The 21872-nt window shown below is 37.5% G+C and overlaps 1 protein-coding gene across 5 annotated transcripts in view; it reads right to left on the bottom strand.

Moving 5' to 3' along the window:
• Window positions 1-416: 416 nt before the first annotated feature.
• Window positions 417-21872, bottom strand: part of DPY19L4 (dpy-19 like 4) — a 71071-nt gene continuing 49615 nt past the window's right edge. For all 5 annotated transcript variants that reach the window (XM_016959688.4, XM_063816415.1, XM_016959690.4 and 2 more), the window contains 7 exons: window positions 21698-21817; window positions 14463-14583; window positions 11839-11895; window positions 11082-11164; window positions 8454-8586; window positions 4212-4370; window positions 417-2515 (listed from right to left, as the gene is read on the bottom strand). In XM_016959688.4, coding sequence (XP_016815177.2) covers window positions 2351-2515; window positions 4212-4370; window positions 8454-8586; window positions 11082-11164; window positions 11839-11895; window positions 14463-14583; window positions 21698-21817 — 838 coding nt within the window. In that variant the 3' untranslated portion in view covers window positions 417-2350. The remainder of the gene's footprint in view (window positions 2516-4211; window positions 4371-8453; window positions 8587-11081; window positions 11165-11838; window positions 11896-14462; window positions 14584-21697; window positions 21818-21872) is intronic.

Here is a 21872-nt window from a genome sequence, read left to right as displayed (position 1 = left end):
CTCCATCTCAAAAAAATAAAAAATAATAATAATAATAAATTCAAGGCACTTGTATCAGTGGGTTTGCAATATCAAGGGCAAAGAACATTTTTTATTTCTTCGAGAAATTCCTTCCACCCAAAACCCATAAATTCTTCTCCTCTCATAGTAGATCTTTATTGTCAAACCTAACAACTGTAAGTTACCTAAGTGGAATTACCTGTAGAATTGTGAATCATTTGTTCACTCTACAAATAAGTGAAGAAATAAACTAAATGCTTTCCACTTAAAGTTGTCTAGTACTATTATTTTAACTGCAGTTAAAACAGAAGCAAATAAACTTATCTGTCATATTCAATATTGTCATTTCCATAATGAAGCTTTCTTTTCCTTTTCAACTGATGCTGGATTAAAAATTCATTATTTAAAACATCCCATTAACAATTTTTCCAGATCAATTTTATTTAAAAAATAAGTTGACAGAAAGAAGCAAAAGCAACTTACTAATATGTCAAACGAAACACAAGTACCAAACCTAATTCAGCGCAGGTAACATAATATAAATCAACAAAAATTAGATTAAATATTTCACACTAGATAAAAAGTAGGGTGTTCTATTTCCCCTACAAAATATGGAAGCTGACTTTTCAATTACATTGTTTTACATGCTCTAATCACAAGGACTACCATGTGACTATTCACTGTGTGCTTAGGTAACTATGGTTATATTTTCAGAAGGCTTGAAGCAAAATACTAGTAACTCACTATTCAGATGTACAGAGTCAACCTGAGGTACACTGCCTGCAACTATCTTAATATAGTTAAGAAATTATGTATAAAAGTGAAATGAGAACCACTGAAACTAATCTATCAGATATATGACATCACCATCAAACAATTCTTCAGCTCCAAAAGAGCAAAGCATCTGAGAGTTAGTCTAAGAATGCAAGTACTTTAACAACACATGTATAACAGAAAATAAAGACAATGGAAAAGCTCCCTTCTAATGTAGTGTACTTTTACGACACATATATAACAGAAAATAAAGACAACGGAGAAATGCTCTCTTCTAATGTAATAATTTAAAGTACTGAAAATGCAATTTTTGCAGCACTTTAACAAGTGAGAATTATGAAAATCTGTTCACTGAACAGGAATATAAGGAAAAACTAAACATGTATCCCAACTTATTAAAATGACACATCTATAGGCTACATCTATCCTGAATCTCTCTATAAGGCCAAATTAACTTTTTACAATTTTCTCTTAATAAATGATTAAAAATATGAAAATACTTAAAGGAACATAGCATTTAGACTGTGAAACTGTGTTGTAAATTTTATTATAGTTGTCATTTTTTCTTGATGGTGAAGACTGCATCACAGTTTCATAAATAACATTGCTTGTGTTTTATAATATATCTGCATGCAGAGGTATGTTTAACAACATCTGCATGTATCCCCAGAAATTGTTGCTCATTTTAGAACACATATTTTTATTCTGATAATGATTTAACTTTTTTACTTAGTACTTCAGTAGAAAACATGTGAATAGATTGTATGCCCCATATCAGTATTTTAAAAAAAAAACCTGAACATTCTTTTAAATGTCCATTTAACAAAATATATGTTAACGGTTATTGTTTTATCATGATTAAATTGGTATCAAATTAATAGGCATAAGTGAAAAAACTAATCACTTACTAGTCATTTAGAAAATGCAGTAACATCATGCATTATGTATTACTAAGAAAGTTCTCACTTAACATAAGCAGTAGATGAGGAGAACAGTATCATGAAAATTCTAAATATATCTTTATGTATATCCTTAAAAATCACTTTCCTTTATATAATTTCCATTTTAATTTAAATGCCACATATCTTCAGCTAACATTTAAATTAGTTTTTATTGTAAAACTTCAGTTGTTATACATCATAAAATACCTTCAGAAACTTGCTTGAAGGTTGGAATTATTCTTTCTATTAAATAATTATATCACATTATTTATTAAATGTTATGTTTGAGAAATGTATCTGACCTTGCACATATTCAAATTCAAGATCAATATTATAATAGAATGAAGATTTTATGGGGAAAATGTTGCAATCAGTAAAAGTGTTAAAGACCATGTAACGGTAAGGAAGACACCTGTCTGGAATATTGCAGAGTGGTAGATATCACATTTAATCAAAGGACAGTAATGCTTGATCTTCTATTTCCCACAGAACTCTGGATCCAGTTAACAGCAGAAGGGGGAAAGAAGCAGCAATATTTCAAATGTCCATACTCTGATCTGCAAAAGACACCGAGTAGGTAGAAGAAAACTGCATTTTACTTCAGGTAGTCTTTGAAATGAAGGCTCTGTTATTTTTCAAGACTGGAAGGATATCACAGTGTTGATTTTATATACAAAGTAGGATCTGTTCCAGTATACTCTAGTGAAATAATTCACATATGGAGAATAGTTAATTTTGACCTCATGACAAAATCGCCCATATTTTGAGTAGGTTAGCTTGTCACCTTCTTCACAAACCATCTATTAAAAGATATAAAACATAATATTAAAAAGCTTATTAAGCTTATAGCAGAAATGCAATCAATATACAAATGAGTATATTTATATGAAAAAACACATTACTGCTAAACATTGTCTATAAAACATCTCACTGTTAGCAAATAGAAGCCTCTTCATAAGTGAGTCACCATGCCCACTATACTCCTGAACTTCTCATTGACACTGAGAAACCAGCACAAAGGTTTCCAATTTTTAAAAGATTTAATCCTAAAATTTAGAAGGCAGTGTTTCCATAATCCATTATCATTGCTCCGAAGACCCTATCATGCACCCTACCAAGGCTGAGAAATGAACATATTATATTCCTAAATATATTCACTCTTCTTGTGTAGAATTATTTAGTAAGCAAGGAAACTTTCGTGACTTAGTGCAGACCTTTACAATTTCACCGAATGATGTTCACTAAGATAGCTTAGTTAGCTTGAAGAAGTTTTTATAAAAAAAATTAAGTAATATTTTAATGGCTATGAAAGATGTCAGATAGCCAACTTTAAAAGGATGGATTAGCTTAAGTCCATGCCAGGCATGACATGAAAGGAGAAGTAAGCTGATCTTCAAAACAGCAGAAAAGTGGGTATCAGAGCAGAATAGAAAGGCTTCAGAGAGCAGATAGCAAGACAGCACCAATTACTGAAACTGTACCCGAGGCTTCATAAAATTCCATTTGTGTCACCAGTAAACCAAAGATCACAGCCACTAAGTACCAACAGAGAAATTCAAAATACATGTACCATAAAACAGAGTAAGTTTATATTACAAGATTAAGGGGTCATGAGGAAAAGATAAGTAGAAATCACAAAAACTAATTTCTTACCTCCAAACTGATCTCGGATAAGAAAGACAAAGAGCTATGATTATTTAGGAAAAGACAGAAAAAATCTTGGCTGCAACCTGAATCGTATATCTACTACCACTTACAATGACTTACTAAACTTTTCTTATGATCCCTCACTCCCAGCTTTCTCAGGAGTCAAGAATCCATTCCAGCTAGCATTAAGTCTCAGATATACACACTGCCTTCATTGGAAGCCCATGGGGGCTGGGGGGGAAGACACATGCGCGCGCGTGCGCGCGCGTCAGTCTTAAGTCTTCTTCTTGTGGAAAACACAGCTTGGTAAAACAGCCGAAATCAATATAGAAATTAAGATACAGCCAAGTCCTAACAACTAACATGGCTTTTAATACATTCGTTTTTGTGGATAATAGGGACTCAATGTACAGGCACTGTGTTAATTTAGCATGCAATTTTTCTAGATATGAATCAAATTACAAGAAATTTCTCAACATAAGAATATAACAAGGTAACCAGTTGCTCTTTAGATTATTATAATAAAATAAAATCATCATTCAAATCAAATTATGCCATCTTTTGTTTATGAATGTTGAAACCTGAATAAGTACAGGCAATGAATAAGGAATTCCAGTATTGGTAATACCATTATTATTTTTTATTATTTTTGCAAAAATGCCCAGATTTTCTTTTGTATGTTGAAAAAATACTCCAAACTACTTTTAAGAAGCTTTCCCCATTATTACATAACTCAATTATATTCTTAGTTAAGTTCCAAAAATAAAGTTTAAAGATTATAAGTTTAAAGTCATTTTTCTAAAAAAAAAAAATATATATATATATATAACTTTCCAAATGGTTACTTACGTGGCCATTTGCAATGTCTAATAAATCTTTAACCCTACAGCCTCTCATGGGTCCCACCTCATTGCAGATAGCATCCTCTACAATTAGGTAATTAGCTTTGTAAGATGTCAGTATTTTATAAATATCCTCAGCAGATCGCTTTGAATAGATTTGGTAGATCTGAAAGAATATAATTAAAATAAAACTGAAAGAATATAATTAAAATAAAATTTAAAGGACATTTAAAACTTCAGTAAATTGAAACTATACATCAAGCATCTACTGTGTTCTAAGTACTATTATATATGAAAAATATATTTATTTTTATAAATAAATGTAAATATTCATCTATATATCAAAACTCATGTTTGGATTATGTGGTGCTTTTTACTATAATTTTTCTGAACTTATTAGATAATAAACTCTGGATCTTATTAGATAATAAAGCTTTTCAGTCTTTCTGAAATGTTAATATTGGATCAACTCTTGATATCCTTCAAAAAGTAGTAAAACCACAAATATTAGGCCCATAGTATCATATACTATTTGTCCTGAAAATACTGAGATTTGAAATCTAGAATGAATAAGATTCCAATCTATTTGCAGAATATCCAGTAGCTGCCTCCTACCTGTCACCACAGCTGCCTATCTAGTACCTTCAGTTCCCACGTCCACTGACATGCTAGGAATACCCACCTTCAACATTCTGTGGCACACAGAATGCCAATACATCAAGAGGAAGTGTCTCCCTCATTTCACTACACTAAATACGTTTCAGTGGGAATGGTTCTATCCTATCTAGCCTATACCTATTCATAGTTATTTACAATTTTATTTATTTTTAAGTGTTAAGAAACTGAAACATACTATTGGGGCATTAAAAAAAAACCACTTCTATGCGATTGTAACAACATTACTGATAGCCTACAGCACAGTTTCTCAACCTTGGCACTATTCACATTTTAGGCCAGATCATTCTTTGTTGGGACACAAGGGATGATGTTCTCTGCAATGTAGATCAGCATTCCTGGTCTCTACCCACAAGATGCTCGTAGAACCCCTCTTCCAGTTATGACATTGAGACAACCAAAAATGTCTCCAGACACTGCCAAATGTCCCCTCAGGGAACAATTCTCCCAGGTTAAGAATCACTGGCCCAGGGGATTATATAAGGATTAGCCACATATTATGAATTAGAGACTCTGTGTAATTTAAATGATATGGTCGGCCAGGCGCAGTGTCTCACGCCTGTAATCCCAGCACTTTGGGAGACCCAGGCAGGCGGATCACTTGAGATCAGGAGTTTGAGGCCAGCCTGGCCAACATGGCAAAACCCCATCTCTACTAAAAATACAAAAATTAGCTGGGCGCGGTGGCATGCACCAGTAGTCCCAGCTACTCGGGAGTCTGAGGCAGGAGAATTGCTTAAACCTGGGAGATGGAGGTTGCAGTGAGCCGAGATCATGCCACTGCACTCCAGCTTTTACGAAATTCTCTAAAATTGAAAAACAGAATATTGGGAACTTAGGTTCAGTTCATCATTGCTTTCAGATATGAAGTTACCATTTAAATCCATACCGTACCAGAGTGAGACTCTATCTCAAAAAAATAAATTAATTAAAAATAAATAAATTAATTAAATAAATGGCCGGGCATGGTAGCTCACTCCTGTAATCCTAGCACTTTGGGAGGCAGGGGTAGGCGGATTGCCTGAGCTCAGGAGTTCAAGACCAGCCTGGGCAACATGATGAAACCCTGTCTCTACTAACATAAAAAATTAGCCAGGCGTGGTGGTGTGCACCTGTAGTCCCCGCTACTCAGGAGGTTGAGGCAGGAGAACTGTTTGAACCTGGGAGGCGGAGGCTGCAGTGAGCTGAGATTGTGCCACTGCACTCCAGCCTGAGCGAGACTCGTCAACAACAACAACAAAAAAAATTAAAATTAAAAAATAAATAAATGATATGGTCTCATTTATGGAGTTCAGTTTGGATTTTAGCTTAACAACAAATTTACTCAATACCTGCTATGTACTACATACCATAGAGAAAGACAAAGGTTTCAAAAACCATGGTTACTATTCTCATAGACAAGTTACATAAAACTTAAAACTCTAAAATGTTTAAATTAGAACCTAAATAGAACTCTGACCTAATTACAAGTAATTCTGAAATTCCATATTAGAAAAAGACCAATCAAAGAAAACAAAGTCACAGAGTTTGTTGTTTTAAATCCACAAAAAATAAAATTCAGGAATATGCTGTCTATATTCTGCCTAAGCAACTCTATCTTTTGGAGGTGGAGCAAATACTCATCAGAGATGGCTGCTGTCTCTCAAGGAAATCATTCTCAGGTAGATCTCCCCATCTCTGATCTCTCCCCTGCCTGCTTCAATCTGTTCTTTCTGCCATGACCATAATTAACTCTTCAAAGCAGATCTAATCATTCCACTGCCAGGTTTACTAAAAGTCATGTCTCTTAACTGCCTCAAGGATAAGTATAAATTTTTCAGCATGACATTCCAGGTCTGTCAGAATTTGGCCTCATTTTCTTTCCTAGTTTCAAGACTATACAAATTCCTTGGCTCATGTTACTTTTTCAGCCTGGAATCATATATATTTCTTTTCCAAACAAGTTTCTAATCATCCTTCAAAGCCCAGATCAAGGGACTGCCTTTTATGACAACTTCTTAGACTTTTGCAGGCAGAATTGTTTGATTGTTCCTGCTTTTTTACTCCTCTTTGTACCTTGTGTGTGTCTATGTATATATGTGTATGCATGCAACAACCACTTAATAGTACAGAATAATAACATAATAGCAAACTTTAAAATTTTACTGTGTTTCAGGCATTGTACATTATCTCATTTAATTCTCACAAGTAGGAGGTGAGAACTATTATTCTCAATCTCCAGATTTAGTAACTCGCTTAAGGTCACGAAGCTAATACACAGCAGAGCTAGCATTTGGGTTCAGGTACTCAAATTTCTGAGTCTGCATTCTTAATCTCTATATTACTGTATTTCTTCCTTAACTTAGAATATGCTTAAAAACTCTATGAAATTATCTAAAATTGAAAAACAGAATATTGGGAACTCAGGTTCAGTTGATCATTGCTTTCAGATATGAAGTTACCATTTAAATCCATACCAAACATTCAAAATAAGACATCATCTAAACTATAATTAATTAGATACCATTCTAATGTTATACTGAGTCAATAACTGCCCATTTATTAAAAAATAAATTAGTGTTTTATAAGCAATAATAGAACTTTAGCTGAGAAAGACAAAATGTAGTACCAAGATATTACTTGACAGCTTTCTTTTAAAAATTTGATTGAGGGCTGGGCACGGTGGCTCACGCCTGTATTCCCAGCACTTTGGGAAGCCGAGGCAGGTGGATCACCTGAGGTCAGGAGTTTGCCACCAGCCTGATCAACATGGTGAAACCCTGTCTCTACTAAAAAATACAAAAATTAACTGGTCATGGTGGCCGGTGCCTGTAATCCCAGCTACTCAGGAGACTGAGGCAGAAGAATCACTTGAACCCAGGAGGTGGAGGTTGCAGTGAGCCAAGATCGCACCATTGCACTCCAGCCTGGGTGACAGAGCAAGACTCTGTCTCAAAAAATAAATAAATAAAATAAAAAATAAAATAAAAATTTGATTGAGAACAATATTTTAAAAAGAACGTTAGCCGGCTGTGGTGGCAGGTGCCTGTAATTCCAGCTACTCAGGAGGCAGAGGCAGGAGAATCGCCTGAACCCAGGAAGCGGAGGTTGCAATGAGCCGAGATTGCGCCACTGTACTCCAGCCTGGGTGAATTAAAAAAATGTTAGCCGGCTGTGGTGGTGAGTGCCTATAATCCTAGCTACTCAGAAGGCTGAGGAAGGAGAATCGCTTGGAGGCAGGAGAATCACTTGAACCCAGGAAGCGGAGGTTGCAGTGAGCTGAGATTGCACAACTGTATTCCAGCCTGGGTAAAATATTACACATTAGGTCCCTTGATACTTTGTGGAAAATTAAGTATTTTTCCTAGAAACATATCAGTATTATTCATAAAACAAAGAACTTAGTATTTTAATTTTGGGTCTCCTCTTGGTTAACTGTATTATTAATTATAAAGGTTTTTTAAAATGGAAGTTAATTAACTCTTCTAAAATTGTTTGGACTTTCCTAGCTCCTAGAAGCATAGTATACTGCAGACTATGCTAAAATACAAAGTGCTGGAAAAGAGATCCAAATGTAGAATTTAAAATGTCTTACATTTTCATTTCTCTTGAGAAGATCATCATCATTGTAAAGAGGCAAACTTGTCACCACCCATCCAGTGCATAATTTAATCACACCCATTAACTGTGGACTCCCTGCAAACACAGCTGCAACTGGAGCTTGCCTTCTGCAAAGAACCATAAAGATTTGCACACTGAAAAGGCAAGTATACTATTTAGATCACTGATCTATATCAACTCTGAAATACCAGACAACTTACAATGTTTACACATTTAAGTTTCAATGCCAGTTTTCATTTCATTTCATTTATGGATTCATTCAAAAAAATTGGGCACCTAACTATGCAGCAGACACTTGTGCTGAAGATACAGAAACTTTTCTAAAAAGAGGGAGCAGGGGGAAGACAATAAGAAGTAAACATATATATTGGGTGGTAATAATATGATTAAAAATAATGCAGAGTAAGGGGATAGTAACAAGAATATATTATTTTAGATAAGGTGGCTAGTTCAGTGATGATACTGTGAATTCTCAACTCCATCTTTTGCAAATTAACCACCTACAACCCAACTTCTTCCAAATCCACCTCTCCTCCTGCTCCTTCACTGTCTTTACCCATGTGTCTGTCTCCAGGCAGAACATATAGGACTTCTCCACTCTGAATCATTATCCCAAGTCCCAGACAGATGCTACTTGCAAAGTGGAAAACCTACAAGTAGGTCCCAAAGGGCTGTTGTAATACATTCACTTATTTATTCACTGTCTAAATTTAACATTAAGCACACACCTCTATGCGCTAGGGATAGTGCCCGGCTATTGAAATAAAGAGATGGCATATATGGCCACTGTCCTCAATAGTGAGGAAACAGATATAAAACACAGTAATTGTACCCAGTAACATCAATATTCAATAGGTAATTGTTTGGGCCTTTGCTGTCTTTGAAAATACTGTGGTAAATCATACAGAGATGTAACTTCCTCTTTTGTTAATGATAACACAAGGCAGTGTTCAACAATAGAAAACAGAATTTACAAAAAGTATTAATGGGTAATAGTTAAGGGTGATCTAAAGAAAACTATTTGTATAAAATAGAAGATATGTTATAGTAACAAGACATTATAATAAAATCTATTCTTGTTCCTATATACCTATTCTATAAACCAATTTTAAATTTCTAGAAACACTTTTTGTCTTTTTTCCCATATTTTTCTGGTCTTTTTTGATAGTATTTCATCACTTTTTCATGTTTTCTTATCTTCTTTTATGTCTTTAATAAATTTCAATGTAGTTATTTCATAGTCTCCATCCATGGAATAGACTGGTTACAAAAATGGCCACAGTAATTCCTCTCCCTATGGTCATGGTCTTGGAGGGAATGCTAGTATTAATCATGTGACTTGCTTTGGCCAATAGGACAATAGTAAGCACCGTGTAAGCAGTGACTTAAAACATGCTTGACATTGAGAATTGCCCTCTCTTGCTGCTCTTGGGAATTCTACAACTACCACCTTGTAAACAAGCCCAAGTTAACCTGCTAGATGATGAGACACAGAGGGCCAAGTAAATTTGATCCCCTCAGCTGACACATAGCCAACCCTAGACTATCCAGTCCCAGTGGAGCTGGCCCAGACCAAAACAATCCTCCCCAGCACCCTAACCCTGCTAATTCTCAAGATGGTGTGGAATAACAAATGTTTATTGTTTGTAAGCCACTAAGTTTTGTGGCATTCTGTTATGTAGCAAACCCCAAATGACATAAATTTTATTATCAGAAATAGCTAGAGGTCTAATTCACACACTGCGTTGAGCTGTTTATGTGTTTTATAATTTCAGAGCTTACCTTTATGAAACTTTACTTATGGAATCCTGTATAACATGGGTTGAGGATTTGTCACCCATTCCAGACCAACCCCAAACCACTTTTAATGTTAATTTCTTAATTTGGGATTTCTTAGATTAGACAAGCATAATTTCAAATTACATTAGCCAAGTATAATTTCGAACTATAAAACCACATGAATTCAGATCCATTGCTATAAATTGAGAGGGGAGAATTTTTTTGACCAAGAGATGAATGCAAGAGAGATCTGCTTTCTCATCTTCTTTCTCTACCCCTTGGTACCTTGCTACTCCATCCTTTCACTGACTAGGTATTTTGCTCTTCTATCCTTTCACTGCCAGTGTAGCCTTCTGAGGTTCCCTGAGTTACACATGTGTGTGTTGGGGGGTTCTCAATTCCAATTCCCTGCTTCCATAGGCCTAAGACCACATCTCCTGTCCTGTGTGGGCATTAAAATCTAAAACCCCTGGTTATCAAAACTAATAATCCACTGACAATTCACCTCCAACACAGGGCAAAATAAGCATCCTCTTGAGTATCTAAATAAAAGGATATCTCTTCTTTTTTATCCCATATTTCTAAGTGTTTGACAATGGCAGTTTCAAATCTTATACCGACCAATGCTATATTTTCAAGCCCATGGAGATGAGCGGAAAATTAGAATCACTAAGTCCAACCAAAATCTAAATATCCCTTAAACGCCTGAGTTTTATGAAAAAATTTGGAGAAGTATTAATTTATTATTTCCTGTGAATTCATTAGATAGCATGCAGTGATTAATTAATAGCTTAATAATAGTCTTGGGCACTTCAATCCTTACTTTATCCAGGTCATAAGTTCCACTGTATCTGGGTCATAGAATTCCTGTAGTTCCATTAATTCTGTCATTAATCTGGGAAAAAACTAAAATGCAAAAAAAAAAAAAAAAAAAAAAAATCCCCAAAAGATGTATGTCAGTAATTAGAAAGTTTAAAACTGTTCCACAGTATTTCAAAAGACTAACAGACTAACTTAAGGTAAATGATATTACAACACCGTTCGCATGGAAAAAATGTCATGATGGATCTCTTTGCTTTCCTTCAATGGCCTGCTTATTTTTCTCAATCCAAATCATCTATTTTATGGTTAATTCACTGCTTTGACTCAATAAATAATTTTATCATTACCAAACAATAATAAATTGATCATCTTTCAGGCACATACATACTAAATATATAAATAAATTTTCAGGTCCAATAATTTGCAGAATTTATATCATTTCATAGATGATAAAGTTTTGGAGTTACCAAAACGTGTTTTAATATTAATTCCTATTTACTCAGCAATTTCCTTTGCCAATTATAAACTGAATTAACACTAGCATTAGACTGCAGAAAATGGCATCAGGTGGCATTCTAGAAATGTTTTAGCTCTTCTGCAATGTTCCTAATAACAAAAAAAATTAAGCATTACTAAGAATGTTACATTTTATTTTGTTAGGATAGTGTCTCGACATGTTTCCTACCCACACATATAAATTTATCACTACCTTTGTAGATAAAGTACATTTTATTAATATAAAAATCTAATTTTTTTACCTCTTTCCATAAGCTGAGACCTATTATAGTAGGCACGGCCATGCTCAGAATAAGAGCCTAAAATATTAAAGCAAAAAGGATTACAAATAAATACATTTCAGAACACACGTTAGAGGTAATAGACACTGATTCTATGACCAATCATATATCTCTATAGTTATACAAATTTCAAAAAAAATGAAGTCAACATAGAACCTAGTTCACAGAATGAGATGGGTGAAAACTAATGACTTTCAAAGATATTAAGCTGGAAGTAAAGTGAGACATAAACATTTACTATAAAAATTTAAGGCAGAACATTAAAAAGGTAATGCTCATAATAATATTTCAAATGGCAAGTGGATATTTGAAAAATTTGCCAGAAATTTATGTTATACAGATCTTACAAAGGATAGTACACTACTACATGAAAAGCTAACAACAAAAAAATCAATTAACACAAGAAAAATAGCTAATATACATCAGTATACTAGTCTGTTAAAATAAGAATATATAAACTCTCCTTGAAATAAGACTGGCAAAATACAACATAAGCATTATTAAAGATAATGTATCATCGTCCTGCTATAATAAAACCTGCTCTGCCTACTGTCCCATGTCTTTTAGTGACCCTGTGATCTAGTCATACCAACCAGAAACCCAGGAAACATCTAAGTTATCTCCCTCTTCCTCATTTCCCCATACTTAATAAGCAGTGAGGCTTACTGATCTTCTAACTACTTTTTTCATTCCAATCTGGCATACTATTAATCAAATGGGCTTTTGAGTCAGAAAAACCTGGGCGTGGCTGGGTGCGGTAGCTCACACCTATAATTCCAGAACTTGGGGGCCAAGGTGGGAGGATTGCTTGAGTCCAGGAGTTTGAGACCAGCCTGGGCAACATAGTGAGACCCTGTCTCTACCAAAAAAAAAGTTTTAATTAGCTGGGCATGGTGGCGTGTGCCTGAAGTCCCAGCTACTCAGGAGGACGAGGCAGGAGGATTGCTTAAGCCCAGGAGTTTAAGGCTAAAGTGAACTATGACTGTGCCACTGCACTCCAGCCTGGGAGACACCGTAAGACTCTGTCTCAAAAAGAAAAAAAAAAAAAAGAGAAAAGAAAATCCTGGGTGTGAATCATGATTTCCATACTTACAAACTTGGTAATCTCAAGTAAGTTATTTAAACAATTAAAGCCTTGGTTTTTTTTTTTTTAAATCTATAAAACAGAGAAAATCTAGGATTAAATAGCATGTGAAATGCTTCAAACAGTACCTGACATAGTGAACATTCAATAAATTGAAGCTTCAATTACTTCTAGCCACTCTGGCCTCCTCTGTGACTGAAGTCTGTTGCCTGTAGGACTATCCTTCACAGAAATGTAAGAGTGAGCAAATAGAAAATGTAAGTCTGACTCTCTCACTTTGCATGAGGCATACACATCCCAATTCCTTCCCACTGCTGACAGCATGAGAGCCAGCTCCGCAGCATGACACCCAGGGACCCCATGGCCTCACCTTCCTCCACTTCTCCAGTCTCATTTCTTGACCACCCCTACCTACCTCACACTTTATGTGCCAAGAAAACTAAATATATTGTGCTTTTTTCCCAGTCCCTTTGATTACATCATGTTGTTTGCCTACTTCTGTGTCTATTCCTTCTACCATGAATACCCTTTCTTTCCCCTTCATTTGCCTAATAACTAAATATATTTCCAATCTCAGATTGGAAAGCCTTATTTGAGTCCCTAAAAGAAAAAAAAAAGAAAGAAAAAGAAAAACAGAATTGAGTAGCCCTTCCCTATGTTCTAACAGCACCCTATGAAAATTTCTTTTTGTTTTTTAGGAGGCAGGACAGGGAAAGAAGGAAGAGCTGGCAGGTTGAAGAAAGTGGAAGCGGAGGGAGCAGGGGACAGAGGGCCGAATTCTTATTATCTGTTTTTACACCCAGAGATTATAATCCACTTGATGAAATTAAGTGTGCTATAATTATCTTTGTATCCCAAGCACATAGCAGGCAGAATGTAATGTTCCATTCACATAGAAAATATACCATAGTTCTTAATCAAACCAAGAAAGATATCATAAAAATTAATTCTTGATGACCTCTCACATTACTGATTCACGTACATTTTTATCTTTTATTTTTTAAGTTGTATGCATTAAAATGCATTACTTTGATAATCAGAATTTTTTTTTTCGAGACAAAGTCTTGCTCTGTTGCCCAGGCTGGAGTGCAGTGGTGAGATTTTGGCTCACTGCAACCTCTGCCTCCTGGGTTCAACCAATTCTCAATTCTCAGCCTCTTGAGTAGCAGGGACTACAGGCATGCACCACCATGCCCAGCTAATTTTTTTTTGTATTTTAAGTAGAGACAGGGTTTTACCATGTTGGCCAGGCTGGTCTCGAACTCCTGGCCTCAAGTGATCCACCCACTTCAGCCTCCCAAAGTGCTTGGATTACAAGCGTGAGCCACCGCGTCCAGCCCAGAAATTATTTTTAAAAATGTTTTGCACAGGATCTGTTTTTCTACCTGTAAGTCATCATGTAATTTACTCATGCTATTTCAATTGTATTCAATGTAGTTTCCATTTATTAGCATTTGATTTTACATAATTAGAAGAGAAACAATGCAAAATAATGACTCACCAACAATATTGGGTGTACAGTTCTTAATCGAAGCCACTTGAAAAGTGTCATCCAAAGTTCGGGAGAACATACACCAAATGCTGCTAACATGCACACATAAGGAATCCAGATGTACTTCAAGCTAGAAAACACAAATGGAGTCATACATGAGACATCCTGTGAACATCATTATTATCTAATTTTTGTTCTCTGAGCTCTTTCCTACTACTCACGAAAATACCAAAATGTTAAGGGACAGTGAAAAAGCTTAGACTCTAATTTTCAGCAACAGATTGTTATCCAGTTTTTTAAAAATCAAGCAGACATGTGGGCTAGCAAATTAGTATAAAATAAAAGCATTAATACTGATGAGGATGCAGGAAAATTGTATTCTTGGAGAGAATACAAGCTATGAGAGCTTTTTCAGAAGGCAATTTGGTGGACTGGGAGTGGTGGCTTATGCCTGTAATCCCAGCACTTTGGGAGGCTGAGGTGGGTGGATCACTTGAGGCCAGGAGTTTGGGACCAGCCTGGGCAACACAGTGAAACCCTGTCTCTACCAAAACTACAAAAATTAGCCAGGCATGGTGACACATGCCTGTGGTCCCAGCTACTTGGGAGGCTGAGGCAGGAGGATCACCTAAGCCTGGGAGGCAGAGGTTGCAGTGAGCTGAGATCGCACCCCTGTACTCCAGCCTGGGTGAAAAGCGAGACTCTGTCTTAAAAAAACAAAACAAAACGAAAAAACTCTAAGATAGGCAATGCCATTTCTAGTAATGTAGCCTAAAAATATATTAGCATAAGAGTATAAAGATAGACATACAAGGGTTTTTTTTTTTTTTTTTGAAGCGGAGTCTCACTGTCGCCCAGGCTAGAGTACAGTGGTTGTGATCTTGGCTCACTGCAACCCCTGCCTTCTGGGTTCAAGTGATTCTCCTGCCTCAGCCTCCCAAGTAGCTGGAATTACAGGCACATGCCACCACGCCCAGCTAATTTCTGCATTTTTAGTAGAGACCAGGTTTCACCGTGTTGGCCAGGCTGGTCTCAAATTCCTGACCTCAAGTGATCCACCCGCCTTGGCCTCCCAAAGTGCTGGGATTACAGGCATGAGCCACCGCACCTGGCCACACACAAGAATTTTAACTATAGCATTTTGTTTTACTAGCAAGAAAATTGGAAAAACAACAACAACAACAACAAAAACTTCTGTTCTTCAATAGGTATTGATTAAATAAATTATTATAAAAAACAAAAAAGCAAAATGCAAAACTTCATGTGCAATGTTAACCTAATTTTTGCTTTTTTTTTTTTTAATGTAGATATATGGCACAAGCAAAAATAACACCTGGGGCTGGGTGCAGTGGCTCACACCTGTAATCCCAGGACTTTGGGAGGCTGAGATGGGCAGATCACTTGAGGTCAGCAGTTTGAGACCATCCTGGCCAACATGGTGAAACCTTGTCTCTACTAAAAATACAAAAATCTGGCCATGTGCGGTGGCTCTCGCCTGTAATCCCAGCAAATTAAGAGGCCGAGGCGGTGGATCACCTGAGGTCAGGAGTTTCAGACCAGCCTGGGCAACACGGTAAAACCCCGTCTCTACTAAAAATGCAAAAAATTAGCTGGGCATGGTGGTGGGCGCCTGTAGTCCCAGCTACTCGGGAGGCTGAGGCAGGAGAATGGCGTGAACCCGGGAGGCGGAGCTTGCAGTGAGCCAAGATTGTGCCACTGCACTCCAGCTTGGGCAACACAGGGAGACTCCATCTCAAAAAAAAAAAAAAAAAAAAAAAGAAAGATTTAAAAATTGAACTCTTAAATTAAAAATATTAAAAATCCAGGTGTACAGAAAAAATTAACTTGTATCATTAGAAGAAAATACATTATGTTGTAGATTTTAAAGAAAACAAAAGGAGCCCATCTCCGTAGGAGATGCTAACTGCTAAAAATGGAAGAGGAAAAGTTTAGAAAAATTAATAGATATCAGTGCTTAGTATAGATTATCAAGAAAAAAAATAACATTTCAAGGGATAACTTTTGTAATAAATACTAAGGAGAACAACCAGACCCTTCTATGATATATTCCCTGGTGTCAAACTCGGAAGAGACTGGAAGAATCTGGGCCTAGAGTATAAATGTTAACCTCTGTGGTTTTATAAAACAGCAAAGCCATGGAATGGAGAAAATAAAGAAATATCCCTGGGTACAGTGGCACATGCCTGTCATCCCAACACTTTGGGAGGCCAAGACAGTAGGATCATTTGAAGCCAGATGTTCACGACTAGCCTGGGCAACACAATTAGACCCTGTCTCTACAAAAGAATTTCTTTTTTTAATTTTTAAAAATTAAGAGGCTGGGTGCAGTGGCTCACACCTGTAATCCCAGCACTTTGGGAGGCTGAGGCGGGTGGAACAACTGAGGTCAGGAGTTTAAGACCAGCCTGGCCAACAAGGTGAAACCCCATCTCTAATAAAAATACAAAATTTAGCCAGGCGTGGTGGCACATGCCTGTAATCCCAGCTACTCTGGAGGCTGAGGCAGGAGAATAGCTTGAACCTGGGAGGTGGAGGTTACAGTGAGTCGAGATGGCACCTCCAGCCTCGGCAAGAGAACAGGACCCTGTCTCAAAAAAAAAAAAAAAAAAAAAAAAAAAAAAAAAGGAAAGCTCTGCTCTTGTTTGCAGCTGATCTAGGGGCACAATGGTTTTGGCACACACAAAAAAATTGGAATACATGCATAGTTTTTTCACAATATGCATTTTTCACGAACTTTTTGAAGACCCCTTGTATCCACAGTGAAATATTTTTTAGCCTTGAAAAAGAAGAAAATCCTGTCATCTTACAACATAGATGAAATTTGATGACGTGACATTAAGTGAAATAAGCCAGTCACAAAAAGATAAACACTACAGGATTCCACTTACATGAGGTATCTAAAGTAAACAAATTCATAGAAATGGAAAATAAAGGCTGGGCGCGGTGGCTCATGGCTGTAATCCCAGCACTTTGGGGGGCCGAGGCGGGCAGATCACCTGAGGTTGGGAGTTTGAGTCCAGCCTGACCAACATGGAGAAACCCCATCTTTACTAAAAATACAAAATTAGCTGGGCATGGTGGTGCATGCCTGTAATCCCAGCTACTCAGGAGGCTGAGGCAGGAGAATCGCTTGAATCCAGGAGGTGGAGGTTGCGGTGAGCCAAGATCACAGCATTGCACTCTAGCCTGGGCAACAAGGTGAAACTCCGTCTCAAAAAAAAAAAAAAAGAAAGAAGTGGAAAGTCAAATGGTGATTATTAGAGGTTGAGGGTAGGGAAAAAAACGAGAGTTGTTCATTGATACACAGTTTTAGATTTACAAGATGAAAATGTTCTGCAGATCTGTTGTACAACAATGTGTGAATATACTAAACACTGCTGAATTGTATACTTAAAAAACATTAAGATGGTAGATTTTATGTTATGTACTTTTTTATCATAATTTTAAAAAAACTTAAATGTAGCTGGGCACAGGGGCTCATGCCTATAATCCCAACACTTTGGGAGGTTGAGGTGGGAGGATGGTTTGAGCCCAGGAGTTCAAGACCAGCCTGGGCAACATGGTGAGACCTCATCTCTACAAAAACTTTAAAAAATATTAGCCAGGCATGGTGACACCAGTCTGTGGTCCCAACTAGTTGGAAGGATATCGTGGGAGCATTGCTTGAGCCTGGGAGTTCGAGAGCACAGTGAGCTGTGATGGCACCACCGCACTCCAGTCTGGGCGACAGAACGAGACCCTGTCTTTTTTTTTTTTTTTTTTTTAACTAAAGACACAGCCTCACTCTGTCACACAGACTGGAGTGCAGTGGTGTGATCATGGCTCACTGTGGCCTAGAACTCCCAGGCTGAAGCAATCCATCCACCTCAGCCTCCATAGTGGCTGGGACCACAGACCCATGCCACCATGCCTGGCTTTTTTTTTTTTTTTGTAGAGATGGGGTCTCGCCATGTTGCCCAAGTTGGTTTCAAACTCTTGGGCTCAAGTGATCATCTGCCTCCGTCTCCCAAATTGCTGGGATTATAGGCATAAGCCGCCACACCCAGCCTGTCTCTCAAAAACACAAAAACAAGGCCAGGCGCAGTGGCTCATGCCTGTAATCCTAGCACTTTGGGAGGCTGAGTCAGGCGGATCACCTGAGGTCAAGAGTTCAAGACCAGCCTGACCAACATGAAGAAACCCCATCTCTACTCAAAATACAAAATCAGCCGGGTGTGGTGGCGCATGCCTGTAATCCCAGCTACTTGGGAGGCTGAGGCAGGAGAATCGCTTGAACTGGGAGGCAGAGGTTGCAGTGAGCCAAGATCACGCCACTACACTCCAGCCTGGGCGACAAAGACTCTGTTTCAAAAAACAAAAACAAAAAACAAAAACTTAAATATAATAATCTTCAATTCTATTAAACATTTAGTTTGTACACAAGTAACCTAATTGAAGAATTTAAAGCTCCAAACTTCTAAAGATGGTAACATTTTCTTCTTTCCTCTATTAAAGAAAGATAAGATGCTCCTATATGAATTACAACTTAAGAATAATTAACTTTAATATGCAAAAGATTTCATATATTGCCTTTTTTTTTTTTTGATACGGAGTCTCACCCTGTTGCCCAGGTTGGAGTGCAGTGGCACGATCTCGGCTCACTGCAATCTCCGCCTCCCAGGTTCAAGCGATTCTCCTGCCTTAGCCTCCCAAGTAGCTGGGATTACAGGTGCCTGCCACCACACCCAGCTAATTTTTTTGTATTTTTAATAAAGACGGGGTTTCACCATGTTGGCCAGGCTGGTTTCAAACTCCTGACCTCAAGTGATCCGCTCGCCTCAGGCCCCCAAAATCCTAGGATTACAGGCATGAGCCACCATGCCTGGCCTCATATATTGCCTTTTATGAAATTTATTCCCATGCATCTTACTTATTGTGCAGTAAAGGATTAACCTTGCCTAAAAAGAGATTTGGCCTTTGCCCTCAACTCCTAGGAGGTAACTCTTGCCTGATAAGAGCATCTTCATTTGCCTGGGTCCTTTGGGTCATGCATAAGAGTCTATGCTAACAGTGTGATTTATGGTGGGAGCCTTGGAGCATGTGGTGTCAGTTCAACCTGTGAAGGGCTGAAGGCTAAGGTCAGCCACACAGGTGGTCAACCACATATATATGACTGAGCCCCAATACAAACCCTAAACACAAAGCATGGGTGAGCTTCCCTGATTGACAGTACTCTGTGTGTACTGTCACACATCGTTTCTGAGAGGAAAACAGGTGCTGTCTGCAGGATTCCACTGGGAGGGAACAAATGGTAGTTCTGTGCTTTGGTGTCTCCTGGACCTTGTCCTATGGGTCTCTTTCCTCTGCTGATTTTAATCTGTGTCTTTTCACTGTAACCAACTGTAACTTGAGTATGACTTTCCTAAGTTCTGTGAGTCCTTGTTAGTTATCAAGCCTGAGGGTAGTTTGGGGGACTCCCAAACTTGCAGTTGGTGACAGAAGTAAGGATGGTCTTAGGAATTTCTGACCATTGCATTCTGACCAAGCACACATTCCTAGACTGTGTGCTTCTGAGGAAGGGGGATCCTATCATGTATATAGCTGTATCTCCCACTATTGCTAAAAGAGTATGAAAAAACTAAAAACTTGTGCTGAATGAATACATTTTAATAAAGTTTATTAACAAGATGGCATGATTTTCTATAGAAGCAGGAACAAGGGAAGTTTAAAAACTAAAGACTTAAAAATAAATAGTGCAAGATATGTTTCAAGGATTCAAACTCCCTAAAAAATTATTACATAACTTATCTAAATATTAACATGTGAATACCTATTTTGCCTTAACAAATTTAAGGTATACAGAACACTAAAATGATCAAGCAAGTGAAATATAAAAATTCTACCTTATTGAACATTAAATGGGGCCCTATATATATATTTTGTAAATGTCATTTGCCATTGAAAGACAATAAAAGAAATAAGGTAAGGAAAGGATAAAAGGGAAAACTCCAAAGTCCTCAACAAAGCCTGCCACATGCTCCCTGTGCTTCAGCCAGACTGAGCTCCTTTTCCTCCCGCCAACAATGTGCCATGATCCTTCCTGCCCAGGCCTGGGCATATGCCATTCCCTCTACCTGCAGTACTCTTGCCTCTTTGGTTCACCTAGTCCACTCCTACTCACCCTTCAGGTCTCAGGCACTTTTTCCTTAGAGAACTTTTCTGATCTCTTTAAGTCAAATTCTGTTTTATATGTTCTTATAGCACCACGTACATCTCCTTCACTTACCAAAGTTGTAATTTTATTTTTGTATGATTGACATCTGTCACCTCCGTTAGGCTATAAGTTAAATAAGGTTAGAGACTGTCTGTTCCACTATTGCTTATTGAGGTACCTTTAGCACCTAGCACAATGCCTAGAACTTGGAATATGTTCAATAGTTTTTTAACAAATGAATGAATAAGTAAATGTCAGTTCATTATAATATAAACACCCTTGTAAACTCCAGATAAATTAAGAAAGTTTATAGGTTTTGAGTTTTTATGAAGTTTTATGAATGTATTCTTGGATGTATCTACTTATTACCATTAAAAAAGACAATCTTTGCTGGGTGCGGTGGCTCACGCCTGTAATCCCAACACTTTGGGAGGCCAAGGCGGGCAGATCACGAGGTGAGGAGTTCAAGACCAGCCTGACCAATGTAGTGAAACCCTGTCTCTACTAAAAATACAAAAAAATTAGCCAGGAGCGGTGGCGCACGCCTGTAATCCCGGCTACTTAGGAGGCTGAGACAGGAGAATTGCTTGAACCTGGGAGGCGGAGGTTGAAGTGAGCTGAGATTGCACCACTGCACTCCAGCCTGGGTGACAGAGCGAGATTCTAAAAAAAAAAAAAAAAGACAATCTTTGTGGGTTCTCTGACTTTTTTTTTGACAGGGTCTTGTTCTGTCACTCAGGCTAGAGTGCAGTGGCGCAATCTCGGCTCATTGCAACTTCTACCTCCCAGGTTCGAGAGATCCTGCCACCTCAGCCTCCCCAGTAGCTACCACACCCAGCTAACTTTTGTATTTGTAGTAGAGACGGAGTCTCACCATGTTGAGTGTTGACAGAGTCACACTGTCTCAAACTCCTGAACTCAGGTGAGCCACCCGCCTTGGCCTCCCAAAGTGCTGGGATTACAGGCGTGAGTCACCGCACTCAGCCAACAATCTTTGTTAAAACAAAGGGATCAAATAAAGTACACTTACCCTTCTATAACCATTGCAAGAGAACCCAATAAAATAGTGTGAATTACATGATAAATTATTTCTGGTCTTTCTCCAATTAGTCCATCTTCAAGAGTAACAGTTTCCTTCAGGGACTTACCACTACAAAAAGAAAATGTATTTTTTAATACTTTGAAAATATATTTGTAAAAAACCA

This window comes from Pan troglodytes, chromosome 7 (genome assembly GCF_028858775.2).
Source record: "Pan troglodytes isolate AG18354 chromosome 7, NHGRI_mPanTro3-v2.0_pri, whole genome shotgun sequence".
Lineage (NCBI taxonomy): Eukaryota > Metazoa > Chordata > Mammalia > Primates > Hominidae > Pan > Pan troglodytes.
The sequence above is the reverse complement of the archived record's forward strand: the minus strand, read 5'-3'. Positions and strand labels throughout refer to the sequence as shown.